Genomic DNA, 16,984 nt, shown 5'->3' on the forward strand with positions numbered 1-16,984 from the left:
TTGCTAATATAAGCATAGTACCGGGAGTAATCGAACCGGGTTGGAGTAAATCTTTGATGAGTCCATTCGTTTCCTTTTCGGCCCATGCATTCACTTCTTCTCTCACCTCTTCCGTCTACATAAATTGTCAAGGGTAAATCAAACAAACGTAATAATTAGCAAATCGAATTGTTGTTAGTATATCAACTAAAATTAAACTACAATTAAACCGCTATAAATTACGACTATTGGAAGTAGTTAAATTCTACTAATTTAGTGGAATATAAAATTATCGAATTAATAATTTAACACGTTGTCATCAAATCGGGACCAGGACGCAAGTATTACAAATGATACTTTAGAGGAGAGTGTTACAGAGGGTATACTTTAGGGGTGTAAACTGTATTTAACCCTTAAAATAACAACTAACAATAATACAATACACACGTTTATGTCAACTAAGCAAGGGGATTAAGTAGCTGGCCAATGAAGAGCACAACCCCACTCCTATCTTCTCTTATAACAAATAGGAAAGGATGGTCGGCCACAAAATCCAACTCAACGTCACAATAACCACCACCGCACATATATGAAACGGCTAAGGCTTCTGTGCCTTTCTCATTTACTTCGATAGAAGCCTTCTGGAACATTCCGGAAACATAGAGGCTCTCCCCATCAATAGCCGAGCCCACCATCTCCGTTAGACCGCCCTTACAAAAAGGAAGCACCACTCCAAGTTCCTTGAGAACTTCCGAAACCTCCAATTGAAAATCTATTCTAAACTTTGGAATTCGGAATTCGCCAACCAGCACTAGACGATCAGGCTTGTGGCTTTCGATGAATCCTGGTTCAGTGCAGACTTTTTCTAGCAGAGCTGACAGTCCATCTTTGGCATCGGGAAGAAAGAAATACATTGAGAATTGACGCTTGTAATCTCTAGTACCCTGTTTGTATTCTCGCCTCAAAACTTTAAAACCATCAAAAGCACGAGCGTATTGCCGCATGTGGTTGGTCATGAAGGGTGCTTGAATAGAGCTCCCGTTTAGGAGGAAAAACTCGCCGTCTCTGGTCAGATATTCCTCGAATATTTCCTTCCATGTTCCTTTGAAATACAATGCATTAGTGAAGATAAGCTTAGTAGTAGCATCAACTGAACCGGCTGAAAGTATTTCCTTCACGAGGCCATTTGTTTCGTTTTCGGCCCATGTATTCACTTCTTTTATCGCCTCGACAACCTACAAAAATCGTCAGTGTGTGTAACACAAATGTAATGAACAAACCAGTTCTTTCTACAACGTTTGTGGTTTGATTCTGAACAGGCCGTAAAATAAAATTGCAAACATTATTGGTATAAAACACATAATAATATTGGTATTTTAAGTGTAACATTTTGAAAACGTACAAATTGGAATTTTCGGAATTATTTTCTGGACTTCAAAATCGAATTGGAAATTGAAATGTCATATATATTTCAATTATGATCCAAATAATTTCAGAATAATCATAAATCGAAATTCTGGGATTTGGAATGAAAAATATTGTTCCGAAATCAGATCAAAATCGGCGAAAATCATAAATTTCGTTCCAATTTCCATCTCTAGCCACGTCCAAAGCATAAGCTCTAGGGTACAGTGGTCAATATTAGTAGACATGTTACAGAAATTGACAAGTAACCAAAAAAGCCACATGATTTCGAATGATTGAAAAGTCACACAACACTCCCGGGGTTAGATGTTACACTTGCTTATTTCAAGGTTGTAAAAAACGGTAATCAGGTCGGAGGCGGTCAGGAACCGACTCACGATTAATCAGTGCGGCGGTGATTAATCGGTGATAAATCGGAAATAAATCGGTTTTTAAAATTTAATATAATATATTTCTAGATATTATTTATAAATACTCAAAACATATATAAAAAAGATATTTAAACATAGTTGTATCTTCATCATGTATATATCTTAATAAAATAATAAAAGTTTAATAATAATAAGATCGTAATACATAAATATCCTTATAAAATATAAATAAAAAACATTTTTTTTGAATTTACATTTATTCTTAAACATTCCTAACATACATCATTAGTTCGTTAACAATAACAGTTAACATAAACAAAATAAAACATAAGTTCATATTTTGTTTATTAAAATCCCAACTTTTAATTTGAATTATTCAAAAAAAAAAAAAAAAAAAAAAAACCGATTTTTGGCCGATTCTTGCCACCGAAGTTTGACCCGCCATAGAGGTTTGACCGCCTCAGACCTCCTAAAACTGCCTCACAGGCAAAAAACCGATTTTTGACCGCCTCCGCCTCGGAGACCGATTAATCGGCCACCTCGGCCGATTTTTAGAACATTGGGTTATTTACATCGGGTGAATTTGAAATGTACATTTAATTAAATAATCACAGACTAAGCACACACATACAAATACTTTTGTGCAATTATGAGTAGATCTACCGTTAAAATTCACCCAATGTAAATAACGAGGCGTACCATCTAATTTCCTCACAACACCCCGTAAGAAAAAAAGAAAAAAAGAAAAAGGGAAATAGAAAAGGAACTAACCTTATTCTGAAAATCAACACGATTAGCAGCAGCCCTATAAGCATTATGAGTAATTTCTTGGAAGGCAGGCTTGAAGGAGAGACTTTGGTCAACCCAAACGGAGTTGGCAAAGGACAAACGGGGCCCACCAAGCGGCTCCCCATTAGCGAACACGTAAGGCACGAGCTTCGACGAGAGCGTGTTGAGTTCTTCGATGGACTTGGACTTGAGAAAGCCCATCAACTGGTCCCGGGTCGGGCCGTTCGACCCGTTTGCAATAATGCCCAACAAAATCTGAATCGACAGCGGCGAGATTACGAGGTTTTTGTCGTTGGCGTGGGCGGAGATGACGTGTTTTGCAAGTGACAGGGAAACCTCAGTCTGGTTGAGGATGGATTGTCGTAGGTCCATTTTTCTCAGTTCTTGTGCGCGAATCTGATAGTGTGATAGTGCGTGTGTTCTTGCTGACCAAAATAATAAATCAAACTGAATGGGCGTACCATGTGGTATTCTTACCTTCCATAATGTCTTCCACGTTCCAAGCATTAAATAAAGGGTAAATTACAACCACCCTGAAGTATAGTCAAATTACGAAAAACCCCCTCTTGTTTGGGTAATTACAATCACCTCTCAGCTATAAATTTTCTTACAGGTCAATCATTGCGGTTTCATATTTAGTGGAATCTTTGAGATTATATGGAATATTATCACTTTTGTACTCATTTTATCACATTTGAACTCCACATTTTAAAGCAAAATGATCATAATATGTGTTTTTTAGCTTGTATATATCAGATTGTGGTGCATCAGAAACTGTATTTTTACACAAAATGAATTCAAACTATAACACATTCCACGAAATCTAGATGATTATGTCGAATTTGACACCATAAGGGTGGAGGTGTAAGAAAAAATTATCGTTAAGAGGTAGATGTAATTACCCAAACAAAATGGGTTTTTTCGAAAATTAACCATAGCTCAGTGGTGATTGTAATTTACCCTTAAATAAAGGATATATATAATAAGGGAAATTAGATACCACACGGTTTATTTATACTGAACCCTAGATTTACACATAATCACACATATCCATGTATGTGTGCCCCTAGTGGGTAGTTAGGTAATCAAATTTACAGTTCAAATTCATGAGCGGAATTTTAGTTTTAATTGTTATTTCCTTTCTCGTTATTGTTAGTGGAAACATGTGAATATATTTTTCTGACCGTAATGCCTATATCTCTAAAAATGAGATTGTCATTTTTTTATTAGTTGAAACATTTGAATATATAAATGATGTGATTAGCTGTTAGGTTGATTGCACCAATTTATATATTTTCTTAAAAAAATTACCATCAATAGGTCCAATACATCCCACTTGCACCAAAATCTATAATATATATATATATATATATATATATATATATATATATATATATATATAATATGGGAAATTAGATGCGACACGGTTTATTTATACTGAACCTTAGATTTACACATAATCACACATATCCATGTATGTGTGCTCATAGTGGGTAGTCATGTAATCAAATTTACATTTCAAATTCATGAGCAGAATTTTAGTTTTAATTGTTATTTCCTTTCTCGTTATTGTTAGTGGAAACATGTGAATATATTTTTCTGACCGTAATGCCTATATCTCTAAAAATGAGATTGTCATTTTTTTATTAGTTGAAACATTTGAATATATAAATGATGTGATTAGCTGTTAGGTTGATTGCACCAATTTATATATTTTCTTAAAAAAATTACCATCAATAGGTCCAATACATCCCACTTGCACCAAAATCTATAATATATATATATATATATATATATATATATATATATATATATATATATATATATATAATATGGGAAATTAGATGCGACACGGTTTATTTATACTGAACCTTAGATTTACACATAATCACACATATCCATGTATGTGTGCTCATAGTGGGTAGTCATGTAATCAAATTTACATTTCAAATTCATGAGCAGAATTTTAGTTTTAATTGTTATTTCCTTTCTCGTTATTGTTAGTGGAAACATGTGAATATATTTTTCTGACCGTAATGCCTATATCTCTAAAAATGAGATTGTCATTTTTTTATTAGTTGAAACATTTGAATATATAAATGATGTGATTAGCTGTTAGGTTGATTGCACCAATTTATATATTTTCTTAAAAAAATTACCATCAATAGGTCCATTACATCCCACTTGCACCAAAATCTATAATATATATATATATATATATATATATATATATATATATATATATATATATATATATATATATCTTATATATAAAAGAAAGAAACGCTAGGGCAACCCTAAGAAACCCTAATGTCATATTTGTAATTTTTTTTCAATTTTTATCAAATTTTTATTAATTTAAATATTATTTTCGAATTTTATCATATTTGTAGCCCCTAAATATTATTTTAAATATTATTTTTTATTTTTTATCATATTTTTGTCTAGTAAATATTATTTTTTATTTTTATCAAATTTTTATCTCCTAAATATTATTATAAATAATATTTTTTTTAATTTTATCAAATTTATATCGCCTAACTATAATTTTAAATGTAATTTTCAACTTTTAGCAGATTTTTATCTCCTAAATATTATTTTTGAATTTTATCAAATTTATATCTCCTAAATAATATTTTAAATATTTTTTTCGAGTTTTATCACGTTTTTATTATTTTTTTATCTCCTAAATATTAATTTTGTTTTTTATCAGATTATTGTCTCCTAAATATTATTTTCGATTTTTATCAAAATTTTATCTCCTAAATATTATTTTAATTATTATTTTCATATTTTATCAACTTTTATCTCATTAACATTATTTGAAATATTATTTTCGATTTTTTATCAAATTTTTATCTCCTTACTATTATTTTAAATTTTATTTTCGATTTTTATCAGATTTTTATCTCCTAAATATTAGTTTTTGATTTTTTTATCAAATTTTTATCTCCTAAATATTATTTTAAATATTATTATCGATTTTCATCAAATTCTCCTAGATATTATTTATAATAATCTGATTTTCAATTTTTACAGAAAAGGGTAAATAAATCTGATTTTCATCCCTAGCGGATTTTGTAACATCGTTTTACAGAATGTCCGCAACATTTGAATTTTATGTCTTCCCTACCTAAGACTTCTTCTTTTGGTAAGCCGACTTTAGATTTTGTTTCTTATATTCTTCTTCATCCTATTGACTGTGTGGCAATTAGTTTACATTTTTTTCCATCATGGCTTATAGGTAATTTCATTTTGTTAAATTATGTGTTTCATTAATTTATACCAAAGTTTTCAAATTTTATGTATAACAATTATTTCATTTTATATGTTATTGGACATGTTATTGAAATGGATGATTTGAGAAAATTAACCAAAAATGGGCGGAGCCACAAGCTATTGGAAGTCGACCTTCAAGACTTATTGTTTGTATGCGATATTTAATTTATTGTTTCTTAATTTTCCAATTGTTAATTCCAGTGGCAAAACAGCCTTAAAATGAGGCAGTGGAGAAGGGCTTAGTTCCGATGCAAGATGTATAGATGGTTTTTTACGATGGTATGTTGTCGATAGTTTAGTTTTGATTATGTTAACTTAGTTATTAAATCTAATTACTTTTAAGCTCAACATGAAAGACATAATTGATGATTTTTTTCCTGGTTCAAATTTTCAATCTACTGGTATTAGCTGATTCAATTCATACGATACTTATTCAACAGTAAAGTTATGTCCTTTTTTTTGTGTGTAGTATACTTAATAATGTTCCAGTATAATAGAATTTTGATCATACGATACATCAAACGTTTGTTTATATTCTTACAACATCAAAACAATGTAATTTTTTGTCCCGTGCATCGCACGGGTACAATTACTAGTATATATAATATGGGAAATTAGATGCCACACACGGTTTATTTATACTGAACCCTAGATTTACACATAATCACACATATCCATGTATGTGTGCCGCGAGTGGGTAGTCATGTAATCAAATTTACAGTTCAAATTCATGAGCAGAATTTTAGTTTTAATTGTTTTTTCCTTTCTCGTTATTGTTAGTGGAAACATGTGAATATATTTTTCTGACCGTAATGCCTATATCTCTAAAAATGAGATTGTCATTTTTTTATTAGTTGAAACATTTGAATATATAAATGATGTGATTAGCTGTTAGGTTGATTGCACCAATTTATATATTTTCTTAAAAAAATTAGGGTAAATAGCACTTAACCCCCCTGTGGTTTCACCTTTTGGCACTTCGCCCCCTTATGGTTTCGATTTAGGCACTTAGCCCCCCTGTGGTTGTCAATTGGTAGCGGCCGTCAAATAATCCGTTAAAGTTAACAGTGAGTGCGTCTCACTCGCTCAAATTGAAGTGGTTAAATATTTTCCAAGCTGAAATTTTATATAATACCCGTATTGCCCCTTTTCCTTCAATGAAAAATGCTACACCAATTTCTCACTTTTCTTTTAATTGAGAAAAACAAAATTGATTTTTTTTTTAAATTGTATAATTTTTAAGGGACTATTAGTGAGAACCCCCTCTAACATTATTTTAATAAGGATGGGTCCAGCTCATTTTCCTTTATTAATGAGAAACCCATTTTTTTTGTATTCTCAAATTTACCCTCCCACTATTCACTACTCATTATCCATTAGTTTGATATATTTTTTTATTTTTTATATTTTAATTTTAATTTTCGTTTTTTTTATTTATTTCTTATTTAAAAAATAATATTTTAAAAAAAATTTATGTTTTTTTTAATATTTTTCTTTAAATATTTATTTTCTATATTATTTTAGTTTTCAGTTAAAACAACTATATGCCAATAAAACGACTATTATTAAAACGACTATTATTAAAACGACTATTATTAAAACGACTATTACGAAAACAACTATATTACTGTACGAAAACAACTATATTGTTGTACGAAAACAACTATATTACTGTACGAAAACAACTATATATCTGTAAATAACACCAACACAATTTCAACAAAAAACAAACATCCAATATACTATTGATTGAACACAAAATTAGTCTTCAATATAAGAATTCAACCAAAATCTCCAACTAAGAAAATTGAGATTCGAGAATTGGGTTAAAAAAATCAGAGAAGAAGAAGAACCACAACAATCAAATAATATTGGCGGTGGTCTCTATTGAAATCTCAAACGCAATATCAACCCTAGCGCCGCTGCGTAGTCTCGTCATTCTCCCTACCGAAAACCCTAATACCGTCCATGACGAGAGAATTCCAGGGGTGGAGACCGCCTTCTTTTCGCGGCGGTGGAGGGAGGAACACCGATGGGAGAGAGTAGACGACGACACAGAGACAGAAGATGGTTGGATGGCAGCATCGACAATGCAGAGATGGGGAGGGTTTGAGGCGGCGGTTTATAGAGAGAAAAGGGAGAGAGAAATAAGAGAAATAGATATAACGTAAAATAGGTTTGGTTATTTTAAATATAACATAGAAGGACAAATTAGGTATATTAGTAATGTTAAATATAATATTAATTAAAAAATAAATTATTTAATATAAGGTAGGGGGTTCTCACTAATAATAAAAAAGAGGTTATATCCACCCTTATATAAGTAAATGAATTGGGGGGTTTTCACTAATTATCCCAATTTTTAATTTTAATTTTAAATTAATTATTGTTTTAAATTACATATTTTAAATTATTTTATGATTATTTACATTTTTAAATATTTTTCTATTCAATTTATTTTTAAGCAAAGAGCATACATATATATACGTCACAAAAAAAAAATTACAAAATTAGAAAGAAAAATAAAATAAGACCATAATAAGGGCTGGCTGATTTTATGAATCTACCCAATCTAAAACAAAAACAAAAAAAACAAAAAAAAAATAAAAAAAAATAATAAAAAAGAAGAAAAGAGAGAAAAAGAAACAGGCGGAAGAAACAAGAAAATGGGGACGAAGAAGATGAGTTTTATAACACGCCGCCGACCATCAACCCCTTGGTGACCCAACTCAACGCCTCAATTCAAGATCCTGAAAACTCATATCTCCTTACTTTCTACAATAATGTAAAAATACTTGAGTTTCTGAAACCGTAACAAATCAAATCCCCAACCAAAATTCTCTAAATATAACCACAAGGAACAGAGAATTATCAATATTCTTCTCAAAATTGAGGATTTCAAAGAAGAATCAAAATCCTAGGAATCAGAGATGCCGCCACAGAAGACGGAAAAACGCGAACAATGGGTTCTGAGATGAAATCCCTGGGCTTTTTTTTTTCTTTTTTTATATAATTTTCTGGGAATTTTTTCAAAATATTGTGGGGAATTCTTGATTTTTTCCCCGAGGTTTATCGGCTTAACCCTAAATCATAAACCAGAGGGAGAAAAAATTATGTGTGTTCTGAAGGGGTTGGAATAGTTGGCGCATTTGTAGGCGAGTGTTATATCCTGGGGAGCAACGAAGCAACGTGGGTTAAGGAGTAAGGTGAAGGAGAAGCAGTTGAAGGGTATTCGGGAGAATTTGGGGCTGGAAGAGGTGAAGAACCCTAGAAATGGTAAAGATGAAGTCTTGATGCAATCGGGAACAAAGGAATTGATTGAAGAGAGGAACGACGTCGTTTCGGGGGAAACACGTGGAACGGGCCGCAGCTGAAGAATTGGACTTAGCAGCCCATTTATGTTGCTTTTATTTTTAAATTGGGCCGTTTGTTTTTAGCCCGTTTGTTATGCTATTTTGTTTTAAGTCTTTTACTGGAAATACTGTTATTGGGCTAGGGTACAATATTCCCTGACTTAGAGGGGTATTTATACCTTATTTTGGACCATGAAATGGATTATCGAAGAATTTCTCTAATCTTTCCTTTTCTACTCTCTTCTTCCCCAAGTCTTTCTATTCTCATCTCAATTCACTCAGTTACAGCAAAATTACAATTATTATTACAATAACTATTACAAAATACGATAGCTAGGTCCTTGGATCCTGACAATTGGTACTCAGAGCAAGGGCTGATCTAAATGGCGGACGGCACCAGACTGGAGGCACACCGGAAGCTACTGGAACAGAAGCTGCAAGAGGAAATGGACAAACGAGTGGCTGTGGAGACAAACCTGCAAGAGCAAATCAGTTTAAACCATGAGGAAACAAAGAAATCCTTTGAAATCATGCAGATTCAGCTGGGAAAAATAGCTGAAAGGATAGAAATGTATAACAGGGATAAATCAATTATGGGGGAAGGATCTACCTCAGGCACAATCCCAACCCCATACACTGCACAACCAGAGCATTTCACCAGGCCTCAAACAGAAAACAGAAATAATAGAGGGCAGGAAGTAATGGTAAACCCAAACCCTTTCTCTGGTAATTACACCCCTAACCCCAAGATTGATTTCCCCAGATTTGATGGTAGTAACCCTAGAACTTGGTTGTTTAAGTGTCAAGGGTATTTTCAGCTGGTTTCTAACATACCTGACACTCAGAAGGTAGTTCTAGCTGCCTTGCATTTTGAGGGTAGAGCAGCTATTTGGTATGGACACATCTCACAGAATAATAGGGTTTATTCTTGGGATCAGTTTGTAGGGTTGGTTTCTGCTAGATTTGAAGATCTGAGGGAAGCTAAAGTGTTGGCTGAAATGGGCAAGTTGAAAGTTACAAACTCTTTAGAGGCTTATATTGATAAGTTTGAAGAACTTAGAGCCTATTTGCTGATGTTCAACACTAGGTCATATGATGATGAATTTTTTCTGACCTTCTTTGTCAGTGGACTGCCTGAAGAGAACCAGAAGTTCTTTGATCTGTTTGAACCTAAATCTTTTCAACATGCCATTGAAATGACTAGAAAACAGGAAGCTACTCTGGAGGCTGTTTCAAGGAGAGCTAAAGGAGGAATGAAGCAGATGATGCCATACCAGGGTTTACCAAGGAAGCTACAACCAAATCCTGACCCAAATCAGAATCAGTTAACTAAGCCTAACTATACTCCTCCTGCTCTATTACCACCAAGGAGACTACTCACTAGAGAGGAGATGAAGGCCAGGAGAATGAAGGGCCTATGCTTTAACTGTGATGAACAGTATAGCCAGAATCACAAATGTAAGTTTAGCCAAATTTACATGATCATGACTGATGAAGAAGAGGAAGCTCATCTGCTCAGTATAGCTGAGGCAGAGAATTTAGAGGAGGTTGGTTGTAATGGGGAGGTTTCCCTGAATGCTATTGAAGGTAACAGTGGGGTGAAGACCATTAAAGTTGTTGGGGAGTCAGAAGGGGGTCCCCTTAACATTCTTATTGACACAGGAAGCACCCACAGCTTTATCAGTGAAATTTTGGCTAGTCAACTCCACTGCCATATTGACAACACAAATCCTATGGCAGTGACTATGGCCAATGGGACCAAGACAACCAGCAGGGAAATTGTTAATGGACTGGTATGGATGATGCAAGGGGAACCATTCACTTTTCCTTTGAGGTTATTAACTCTCAAGGGGTTTCACATTGTTTTGGGGTGTGATTGGTTGTGGGAAAACAGTCCTGTGAAGTTTGACTACAAAAGGAGGTTTGTGAAACTCAGGAGAGGAGATCATAAAGTAGTAATTACTGCCAAAGAAGAATATGGTGATGGCAGTCTTTTGACTGTATGTTCTGAAATGAACAGAGAAACTGTTGGTTCCCCTGGCCTTAGTGGTCAATTCTGCACCATTCAGACCAACAGTGATCTCATGGAAGTGCCTGAGAACATTCAAGAGTTATTGGAGGAATATGCTGAGTTGTTTGTGGAGCCACAAGGGCTGCCCCCAATAAGAGGGGTTGAGCATCAAATCATTCTTAAACCTGAGGCTATACCTAAACAACTATACCCTTACAGGTATTCACACTCTGCCAAGGATGAGATAGAGAAAATTGTTGAAGAACTATTGGGGAGTGGGATTATTAGGCAGAGTCAAAGTCCTTTTGCATCTCCTGTGCTGTTGGTTAAGAAGAAGGACAATTCTTGGAGGATGTGTGTGGACTACAGGTACTTGAACACCATGACAGTTAAGCATGATTATCCTATTCCCATTATTGATGAGCTTTTGGATGAGCTCTATGGGGCTAAGTGGTTTTCAAAGATAGACCTGAGGTCTGGTTATTTTCAAATTAGGATGAAGGATGAAGATGTTTACAAAACAGCCTTCAAAACTCACCATGGGCACTTTGAATTTTTGGTTATGCCATTTGGGCTTTGTAATGCCCCAGCTACTTTTCAATCTCTCATGAATCAAGTGTTTTCAAGATACTTGAGAAAGTTTTTGTTGGTGTTTTTTGATGATATATTGGTGTACAGTTCTAGCTTGGAGGAGCATAAAGAACACTTAGGCATCACTCTGGAAATCCTAAGAAACCACCATCTTTATGCTAAACAGTCCAAGTGCCAGTTTGGGCAAACTAGCATAGAATACTTAGGCCACATTATCAGTGCACAAGGGGTATCCACTGACCCCAGTAAGGTTCAAAGCATGTTGAATTGGCCTAAACCAACTACTGTGAAAGGGCTGAGAGGCTTCCTAGGGTTGACAGGGTACTACAGGAAGTTTATAAAAGGGTATGGGATCCTGAGCAGGCCCCTTACTGATATGCTGAAGAAGGGGAATTTCAAATGGACTCAAGAATCTGAACTGGCATTTACTCAGCTCAAGGAAGTGATGGCAACCTCCCCAGTTCTTGCCTTGCCTGACTTCACCAAACCATTCTTGGTGGAAACTGATGCCAGCTCCACTGGTTTGGGTGCAGTATTGATGCAAGATTCTAGGCCTATTGCATTTCTGAGTAAGGCTTTGAGCCCCACTCATCAAGCATTGTCTATTTATGAAAGGGAATTTATGGCAGTCTTACTTGCTATTCAGAAGTGGAAGCACTATTTACAAGGCCACCATTTTATCATCAGGACAGATCAGCAAAGTATTAAATACATTGTGGAGCAGAAATTCACCACTGCCCTTCAACAGAGGTGGATTGCTAAACTGATTGGCTTGGACTATGAAATACAGTACAAAAAGGGGGTGGAAAACAAAGTGGCTGATGCCCTGTCTAGACAGGAACATAACCTAGCTACTATTTGTGCCATATCTACAGTACAACCCAAATGGTTACTGGAGATTCTGGAGAGTTATAAGGGGGATGCTGAGGTTATGAAGATCACTGCAGCTAAGGCCATTGATGAGGCAGCTTATGCAGACTACAAGGTGGTACAAGGAGTTTTGAGGTTTAAAGGAAAGATCTATGTGGGCACACATACTGATCTTAGAGTTAAGTTATTAGAATTCTTCCACAACTCTGCAGTTGGTGGCCACTCTGGGATGCTGGGAACTTACCAGAGGTTGAAGAATAATTTTTATTGGCCTGGAATGAAGGCCAAGGTTATAGAGTGGGTGCAGAAGTGTGATGTTTGTCACAGAGCCAAACATGAGAACACTCCTTATCCAGGGTTGTTGGAACCTCTGGAAATTCCTACAGGAGCTTGGACTCATGTTTCTATGGATTTTATTGAAGGTCTACCTAAGTCTGAGGGTAAAAATGTTATTTTGGTGGTTGTTGATAGATTTACCAAGTATGCACATTTTTTGCCATTAGCTCACCCTTTTTGTGCAGCTACTGTGGCTAAATTGTTTCTGGATAATATTTTTAAATTACATGGGCAGCCAGTTAGTTTAGTCACAGACAGAGATAAGGTTTTCACCAGCAATTTCTGGGGGGAATTATTTAAGCTGCTAGGAACTAAGCTAGCTATGAGTTCAGCATACCACCCTCAGAGTGATGGCCAGACAGAAAGATTGAACCAGTGCTTGGAAAACTATCTCAGATGCTGTACTAGCCAGCACCCTCATCGATGGATGAAGTGGCTCTCTCTAGCTGAGTACTGGTATAATACTAATTACCATACCAGTCTCAAGATGTCACCTTTCCAAGCACTGTATGGGTATTCTCCTAATTCCCTATCCTTAAGCCCCTACTTAGACACTATCAACCCTGAAGTTTCAAATTTGGTGCAACAACGTGTTGAGGCCTGGGAGTTAATAAAGAAGAACCTCACCCAAGCTCAAGCCCGGATGAAGTGGTATGCAGATAAACATAGGGTTGAAAGGTCTTTTGAAGTTGGAGACTTAGTTTATCTTAAACTACAACCCTATCGACAGAATTCAGTCATCACAAGAGCGAATCAAAAGCTGACCAACAAATACTATGGACCATACCCAGTAATTGCTAAAATTGGAAGAGCAGCTTACAAATTACTGTTACCTGAAGGGGCGAAGATCCATAATGTCTTCCATGTATCCTTGTTAAAGCGCACCGTGAAGCCCACTGCCACAATCGACACCCTTCCATCTGCAGCTACGGCTGAGCCACTGGAGTCTTCCATTTCTGACCAGGTTTTGGATTCTTGGGGACAAGAATCATCTCAAGGGGGGGGTAATGTTATATCCTGGGGAGCAACGAAGCAACGTGGGTTAAGGAGTAAGGTGAAGGAGAAGCAGTTGAAGGGTATTCGGGAGAATTTGGGGCTGGAAGAGGTGAAGAACCCTAGAAATGGTAAAGATGAAGTCTTGATGCAATCGGGAACAAAGGAATTGATTGAAGAGAGGAACGACGTCGTTTCGGGGGAAACACGTGGAACGGGCCGCAGCTGAAGAATTGGACTTAGCAGCCCATTTATGTTGCTTTTATTTTTAAATTGGGCCGTTTGTTTTTAGCCCGTTTGTTATGCTATTTTGTTTTAAGTCTTTTACTGGAAATACTGTTATTGGGCTAGGGTACAATATTCCCTGACTTAGAGGGGTATTTATACCTTATTTTGGACCATGAAATGGATTATCGAAGAATTTCTCTAATCTTTCCTTTTCTACTCTCTTCTTCCCCAAGTCTTTCTATTCTCATCTCAATTCACTCAGTTACAGCAAAATTACAATTATTATTACAATAACTATTACAAAATACGATAGCTAGGTCCTTGGATCCTGACAGCGAGGTGAAAAAAGAGATGATTGGGTGTTAAGAAGTTATAAAAATTGTAGTTTAGTCCTATGATTTTAGTTTATTTATCATTAAATCATATTGAATTTATATTTATCTATAAAGGAAACCTGCAAATAGTAGAAAAATAAGAGGGCATTTCAGACATATAACTTTTTCCGTTAGTTTATTTGACGGCCGCTACCAATTGACAACCACAGGGGGGCTAAGTGCCTAAATCGAAACCATAACGGGGCGAAGTGCCAAAAGGTGAAACCACAGGGGGGTTAAGTGCTATTTACCCAAAAAATTACCATCAATAGGTCCATTACATCCCACTTGCACCAAAATCTATAATATATATATATATAGGGTAAAATTCATTTTGCACCCCTGTACTATGATAAATATATCGTTTACCCCCCTGAAGTATTGAAAACATCAAATACCCCCCTGCCGTTAGTTTGTTTCTTCTAATTTCGTTAGTCAAACCCTTTGACCGACTATTGCAAAGAAATGTTGGCTTTTTTTTAACGAAAATACCCCAAAAAATTTATATATATAGATTTCAGGGCTTTTAGTTTTCATTTTTTGTGGGTTTTGTGCCGTTAGTTTTCCTATATATAGAAATTTTTTGGGGTATTTTCATTAAAAAAAAAGCCAACATTTCTTTGCAATAGTCGGTCAAAGTGTTTGACTAACGGAATTAGAAGAAAAAAACTAACGGCAGGGGGGTGTTTGATGTTTTCAATACTTCAGGGGGGTAAACGATACATTTATCATAGTACAGGGGTGCAAAATGAATTTTACCCATATATATATATATAATATGGGAAATTAGATGCCACACACGGTTTATTTATACTGAACCCTAGATTTACACATAATCACACATATCCATGTATGTGTGCCGCGAGTGGGTAGTCATGTAATCAAATTTACAGTTCAAATTCATGAGCAGAATTTTAGTTTCAATTGTTTTTTCCTTTCTCGTTGTTGTTAGTGGAAACATGTGAATATATTTTTCTGACGGTAATGCCCATATCTCTAAAAATGAGATTGTCATTTTTTTATTAGTTGAAACATTTGAATATATAAATGATGTGATTAGCTGTTAGGTTCATTGCACCAATTTATATATTTTCTTAAAAAATTTACCATCAATAGGTCCAATACATCCCACTTGCACCAAAATCTATAATTTATTGCATCTGAAACTAGATTTATTGTTATTAACTATTAATGAAGATCAAATGAAAAATGTTGAAACAAAAAATACAATTACATATGTGTCTAAGAATATCATCTAAGGGGTTTGATAAATGTTTGACGCCTTTTAGTAAACATCGGACACTTCAATGAAATATCAAAATCTGGGGTTTGTAAAACTTCTTTTCTAGATTTTTTTTCGACCGATTTTGTGTTTCAATTGAACAAAATTCACCAAACAATATTTCACTTTAACAAGAAGCAGAAACTTTTAATTTCAACACAAATCTAAGGGTCCGAATTTAGACGATCCTCCCCAAATCAATTTTGAAACTTAAACCCTAATTCAAATGCTGATTTGCTTATGGAAAACAATTAGGAAAATTGTATCATATTTATTTACCTTAATTGACCTTTGACCACTAGATTTTTCTTTTAGTACTACACAACATTTGCTTTGCAGAAACACAAAAAGTTTAAAATAAATAACTTGAGAAGTATAATATAGTAAATATTTATATATTAAGCAATGTTTTGAAAACCGGACCGGACCGGCCGGTCCGATCGGTTTAACCGCGAACCGCTGCCATGTCAGGTCCGGTTATCACTGAAAACCCGAAATGGCCAAAAACCCGGGTCAACTACCAAAAACCGGGTTCGACCGGTAAGAACCGGGAAACCCGGAAACCGGTCCAAGAACCGGGTTTTAGCTTAAAAAAAAAATTATTGCCGGATCTGCGTCGATGGTGGTCGTCGGTGACTGGATCTTGCCGGAAAAAGCTGTGGGTGAACGGATCTAATCGGATTTGGGTCATATGTAATGTGACTGAAGGAAAAAAAAAAGAAAGGAGGTGAAAATGAAAATAAAGAAAAAAATAATGAAAAGAAAAAAGTGGATAAAAATCTCTGTATGTGTGGAAAATGAGAGAAGAAAGAAAAAATAGAGGGAGAAAAGGGAAGGGAAGAAGAGGAGGGCATATCTTGGGAGACCTGCGTGAACCGTGAAGAGGAAGAAGCAGACGGAAGAAGAAATAAGAGAGAGAGAGAGAGAGAGAGAGGAGAGAGAGAAGAGTAATAAGAAAAAAAGCATATTTTTTTTATTAAAAAGCCAAAAAGTGGAGTAATTGGTCCGTAAGTGGGAAAAAAATATAAAAAACATATAAATATATTGTATTTAAGTTATTTAATTAATAAAATAATTAGATAAATTTTTTTTTTTTAAAACCC

General features: G+C 34.9%; 2 protein-coding genes across 2 annotated transcripts in view; both read right to left on the bottom strand.

Annotated features, from left to right (window-relative positions):
* Positions 1-16,964, bottom strand: part of LOC105971209 (serpin-ZXA) — a 38,231-nt gene extending 21,267 nt beyond the window's left edge. The window contains exon 1 of the mRNA XM_088815593.1: positions 16,227-16,964. The gene's annotated coding sequence lies outside the window, so the exon portion shown is untranslated. The remainder of the gene's footprint in view (positions 1-16,226) is intronic.
* On the bottom strand, positions 252-3,046 carry LOC148771881 (serpin-ZX-like). The gene is made up of 2 exons (XM_088815591.1): positions 2,547-3,046; positions 252-1,214 (listed from the first exon to the last, which is right to left on the bottom strand). Exons 1-2 carry the CDS (start codon positions 2,934-2,936, stop codon positions 438-440), a joined length of 1,167 nt encoding a protein of 388 aa, XP_088671717.1. The 5' UTR covers positions 2,937-3,046; the 3' UTR covers positions 252-437.
* Positions 16,965-16,984: the final 20 nt, after the last annotated feature.

Source organism: Erythranthe guttata, chromosome 3 (assembly GCF_056151865.1).
Source record: "Erythranthe guttata isolate IM_541 chromosome 3, IM_541, whole genome shotgun sequence".
NCBI lineage: Eukaryota > Viridiplantae > Streptophyta > Magnoliopsida > Lamiales > Phrymaceae > Erythranthe > Erythranthe guttata.